The sequence below is a fragment of the Pteropus alecto genome, unplaced genomic scaffold (assembly GCF_000325575.1).
Source record: "Pteropus alecto unplaced genomic scaffold, ASM32557v1 scaffold88, whole genome shotgun sequence".
NCBI lineage: Eukaryota > Metazoa > Chordata > Mammalia > Chiroptera > Pteropodidae > Pteropus > Pteropus alecto.
In genome coordinates, this window is record NW_006494611.1 from 11,660,478 (window position 1) to 11,665,938 (window position 5,461).

Genomic DNA, 5,461 nt, shown 5'->3' on the forward strand with positions numbered 1-5,461 from the left:
GCCGCGGAAGTTCCCCACTGCTGGATGATCCCCAAGCCGGAGCTCCTGGGGGCAGACTGTGCGTAGACTATGCTTGGGCCTAGGGTAGCACAAGGGCTCAGCCCGGTCTGGGTAAAGGGGTTCCCACTCTTTGGCTAGGGGCTGGGAGCCCAGGTGGGTTATGAGCCTTCCTGTTCCCCTGCAGCCGCCTACACTCCAATCACCTGTTCTGTGACTGCCACCTGGCCTGGCTGTCACAGTGGCTGAGGCAGCGGCCAACCATCGGGCTCTTCACCCAGTGCTCGGGCCCCGCCAGCCTGCGCGGCCTCAACGTGGCTGAGGTCCAGAAAAGCGAGTTCAGTTGCTCAGGTGGGTGTAGGTCCAGCTGGGGCTCTCGACTGCCCATCTTGACTGTCTATCACTTGCCTCCTGTCGCCTCCCTCCCCATCTCGTTTCCTTCCATGACCTCCTGCCACCACGCGTTAACGTCGGGCCCACCCATGACCTCATGCTCTCTCCTATTACCTCCTTTCTCTACGCATCACCTCCTGCCTTATCCATCACCTCCGGGACCACCCACTATCTCCTGTCTTCACTCATTATTTCCTGTTCCCATCCATCACCTCCTGTCCCTACTCATCACATCCTTTCTTTACCCACCACCTCCTTCCTTACCTGTCGCCTCCTGTCCTTATTCATCACCTCCTTTACCCACCCGTCTACCCCTCCTACCCATCCATATCTCCTGTTCTCACCCATCACCTTTGTCGTCACGTATCACCCTTTGCCTCTGCTCCCTTGTTCCTCCTGCTCCCACCCATCCTCTCTTCCTGTCCTCCTGTTGCCTCCTTCTGTCCTACCCCCTTTACTCTTTTCGTTTCTACCCAATGTGTCCTCCCATTTCCTCCTGCCCCGCACCCATCCCCCCCAACCCTTGCTCCCTCCTATTACCACCTCTCCCCTCCTGCCATTGCTTCACCCCTGTCACCTTGAAAAGTCATTGAATTGGCTCATCTAGCCTCAGCTCAAGGTGAGGTGGACTCCAGAGTACGCGCCCTCCATCTTCCACCTGGGGTTCTGTGAGAGCCCCCTGACTGCCATCCCACTTCTTCTCCAGCCCCTTTGATCTCCATACTGTAGCCAGAGAGACCTAAAAGGACCCACAAGTCTGGGCAGGTCACCACTGCCTCATACTCACTGGCCTTCTGGTCTTCCTGGGAGAATCCAAACTGCCCTTAAGCTCTGCAAGGCTGGGGCAGGGTTATCTCAGCCTCCCCCTACCCAGTGGCCTCCCCCAGCAGCCTCCTCACTCCCTGTGTCCCAGCGGGCCCCCCTCTGCCCCTTCCTGGAGCAGGTGCCTCCCGCCTCGGCCTTCGCACGGGCTGCTCCCCTGTTGGCAAGCTCTTCTTGCCTGGGTGCTTGCTGATGCCTCCTCACCTCGCAGAGCCCAGGGAGCCTTCTCTGTTCGCTCCAGAGACTCCTTCCCTGAGAAGGGCATTCTCACAATTTGTCAGAAGTCCTCATAGCTTTGTGTCCTTTGATCTTGGTGCCCACCTTTTAGGGGAGCCAAGGAAAAGATCAGAGGTTGAATGCTGGTGAAAGTGTAAATTGTCTCAGAACTGATTAGCAGAATCTACTAGAGCCCAACATATGTCTACCCATGACTATGACCCTGCAACTCCACCCTACAACTCCATTGCTAGGTACGTGCGTATGCTCGGCAAAACTCGTGTCCAAGAATATCCAAGGCACCTTTCTTTGAAACAGCCCAGAGTTGAAGACAAGCCAGATGTCCACCAACAAGCGAGTGGATTAACTACTGATGACATATCCATTCCAGAGAATACTAGCTAGCGATAAAAAAAGAGCAAACTGCTGATACACACACAACATGGGCGACTCTCAAAGATTTTATATTGAGCAAAAGAAACCAGACACAAGGGAACCTGCTGTCTGATTTCGTTCATGTGAAGTCCACAAGCAAGCAGAACAAATCTTTGGTGCCCCTTGGGGAAGGGGCATGAGGAAGGCTTCCTGGTAATAGAAATGTTCCATGTCTGGGGGGACAGTTCTGTGGGTGTATCCAGAAGTAGAAACCATCCAGCTATACACTTCAGACACTTTATATATAAAGTTATACTGCAATTAAAATAATTTATAAGACACTGGACTTCATCCTGCTTTTAGCACCTATTGGTTGTGTGGTTTTCCACAAATTAATTAACATCGAGGACTCTGTTTCTCTCTCTTGTAAAATGGCCACAGTAATATCATACTTCTCCTAGACTGAGTAGCAGAATTAAAGGAGATACTGAATTATGACATTTAACACAGCATGTGGCACAGAGCTTACATCCTTGGGTGACAGACAAGGAGATTCCGGCTCAAAAGTACTGAGTGACATGGATGGGAACATGGAGCTTCAGAATTTAGGCTAAAATTTCCAAGCATATGAATCACAGTTTCATGCAGTACAGTTATGTTCAGATTCAAGTTCAGCAAATATCTAACAAGTACCTGCTATGTGCCAGGCACCCACAGAGTTTCATCAGAGCCCTTGGTGATCCTGGTTCAACCTGAGCCAGAGAAACACCATGTGCCCCATTCTCTCACATCAGCCTATATCTCGGGAGGGAGATGCGGGCATGGGACACCTGAGGTCACAGCCCACTGTTTCCGCAGGCCAGGGGGAGGCGGGGCGTGTGCCCTCGTGCACCCTTTCCTCCGGCTCCTGCCCAGCCATGTGCACCTGCAGTAATGGCATTGTGGACTGTCGCGGCAAAGGCCTCACCGCCATCCCTGCCAACCTGCCCGAGGCCATGACAGAGATGTGAGTACAGGGCAGAGCAAGTGTGGGGATACAGGCCCTGGGGCTGGGCCAGGCTCTGGTGGTCCACCTGAGGGCTTGCACCAAGGCTCTTCTGTGGAAATGGAGGAGACGCAGTTTTCCTTGGCTGGGCAACTCTGGAAGGCTGGGAAAGGGTGTTCCTCCAAGGTCCACCTGTCGAGCTCAGCTGGGTGATTCTGACAGAATTGGTTTCTGAGTATTAGCATCATTCGTAGGCCCCTTTCAGCCATGGCAGCCTGGGATCATGGATCTCACATTACAGCAGCCCCTTTTCTCTGCCTGTGCTGACCCATCTACTCCAGACAATGCATGGGAACAGGGCAAGAGAGGCAAAGGGTCTGGTTTGGGTGGGTGAGCCCAGCAGGGCCTGGGGTGACCTGATCGGGGGACTCCTCTGTGTTCTCTCTCTGCAGCCGCCTGGAGCTCAATGGGATCAAGTCCATCCCCCCAGGAGCCTTCTCTCCCTACAGAAAGCTTCGGAGGATGTGAGTGCCTCCTGCTGCTTCCCGAGAGTCAGCATGGGGCAGGAGGAAGAGCCTGGACCAGGCATGCCACAGCCCTGGGCAGGTCCTGACTGCCTCTGAGGGCTGAGAGGCCCTGGGCTAGCTGCTACCTGGCCTTCCTGCCCCACAGGTGGCTCATCTATGACATGGAGATGGCAGTGGTATGACCTCTCGCAGAGTTGTGCTGAGGCCTCAATGCTGAGCCTGAGTCTGGCATATGACCAGAGCTGATTGTCATCCTCTCATTTCAGCTTGGGCACCAATAGGAGCCATTGCGGACGTGAGGGGGTGTAGGGGACAGCTGGGAGGTGGGGAAAAGCTTTGTCAAGGACCAAGGCTGGAGTGTTCTGCCCGTGCACGACCCTCAGGCTGCACAGGGAGAGAACGGCCATGGGTTTTTTGAACAGATGGGCAAGCAAGGCCCTCATTTTTCTAGTGCTCTCCCATGTCATCTGGGAGGGGACCAGGCAGGGCTTGGCGGCCTCTGAGGGATTCAGTCACCCTCTCTCCTATTCACCTTGCAGAGACCTGAGCAACAACCAGATCGCGGAGATTGCACCTGATGCCTTCCAAGGCCTCCGCTCCCTAAATTCACTGTGAGTAGCTGCACCAAGCTTCCTCGGGAGTCCAGAGTGTCCCCCAAGTTGGCCAGCAGGGCCCAAGGCCCCTCCTGTGGACGATAGAGGGAGAGCACAGACCCTGCCCATCTGGCCTCAACCAGTCTCCTTTTGGCCACAAATTCTAGAGTTTCTGTGCCTAGCACACCCTTCCTCACTGGAGGACCTTCTGGTCCTGGGAGGGGGAGGAGGGAATGACGGACTGAGTGCATGAAATCTAAGCAGAACAGTTGCCCCTGGCAACCGTGATGCTCTCCCTGCCAAGGTGGGAATTTTCCCAGCATTCTTTGCAGCAGTCATCTGACTCTGCCCAGCTTTCATGCTGGCCTGCCTCCCCGCAGAGGCCCAGCTCTCCATGCGCCTGAGCCTCCTCCAAGTCACCTACAAGGGTGGCAACCATCAGTTCCAATTGTGACATCTGCCACACTTGTTATCTTTCATTCCCAAAGTGCTCTGATCCCAAGTCGTGGTGGGTGATGCAAAGACAGCATTTTCTTCCACCTCTTCTCAGTATTTCCCTTTCCTCAAGGGTTCATTGGGGTGGGGTGGGGGGGGTCTGTCCAACTACAGAACATGCGGCATCAAAACTTCATCTTGGAAATGTTACTTCATCTTTCTTTTTCTAAGAACCCTTGCTTGCACCCCTGTGTTCACCAAGCCCCTCACTCTCTGAGGCCTCCGGGTACTTTGTCTACACGAAGAGTGCATTCAGGGTACCCTCTAGTCAGGCGAGCTCCCCGTTGGTAGGGGCCTTTGGTTACCCTTAGGAATAGTGTTTTCACCTGTCTCTTATGTGAGACAGCACTGGACACGTGCCTCATGTAAATTAGGGGCCTAGGAAGTGGAATGAAATGGAACTTCTTGGCAAGAGCAGGGGGTAGCCAGGTCATGCTTCTTCTCCTGGAGTAGCATTGAGGTGGTGGATTCTTGTGAACGGCACCACTTAGGCTGTGCGGTACAACCTACACAGTTGTACGTGACGGCCTGGTGATGGATCACTGTCACCAACGGAGGAGATCTGATCCCAGAGGCAGACTGCCAAAATGCATGGCTCTTCCTCTGAGAAGCGAATGAATCTTCTACGTCGGATATGACGATAACCTATCTAAGTGAGCTTCTTTTGCTCCTGGGTTCCTGGTCACAGCCACTTCCCCACCCTATGGGAGGTTTTGTACTGAGGTCATGCAAATAGATCTCATTGACGGTGTCCATCCACCTTGTCCGGCCCTGACCTTGTCTTTCTGCATCAACTCCTGCTCTCTCCCCTCCATTCTCCACACAGCAGATTGATGGATCTTCCCGAATGCCGGTCATATTCCAGAGGCTTCCTGGTGCTGGATGGGTGAAGTCCAAGCTCTGTCCCATTTGTTTCCTACGCTCCAGTCACACTGGGGCTCTCCCCATCGCCAGCTCAGATCCCACTGTGGGGACTTTGCTCCTGCATGCCCTCCTCCAGGAAGGATCTGGAAGCCGTGTCTGAAGAGACAGCACACACTGTTTTTGCTCAGACTGAA

At 54.1% G+C, this 5,461-nt stretch overlaps 1 protein-coding gene across 1 annotated transcript in view; it reads left to right on the forward strand.

The window, feature by feature from the left end:
- Positions 1-5,461, forward strand: part of SLIT1 (slit guidance ligand 1) — a 156,128-nt gene that overhangs the window by 107,183 nt on the left and 43,484 nt on the right. Inside the window, exons 8-11 of the mRNA XM_006926015.3 lie at positions 185-348; positions 2,662-2,809; positions 3,241-3,312; positions 3,855-3,926. Coding sequence (XP_006926077.1) covers positions 185-348; positions 2,662-2,809; positions 3,241-3,312; positions 3,855-3,926 — 456 coding nt within the window. The remainder of the gene's footprint in view (positions 1-184; positions 349-2,661; positions 2,810-3,240; positions 3,313-3,854; positions 3,927-5,461) is intronic.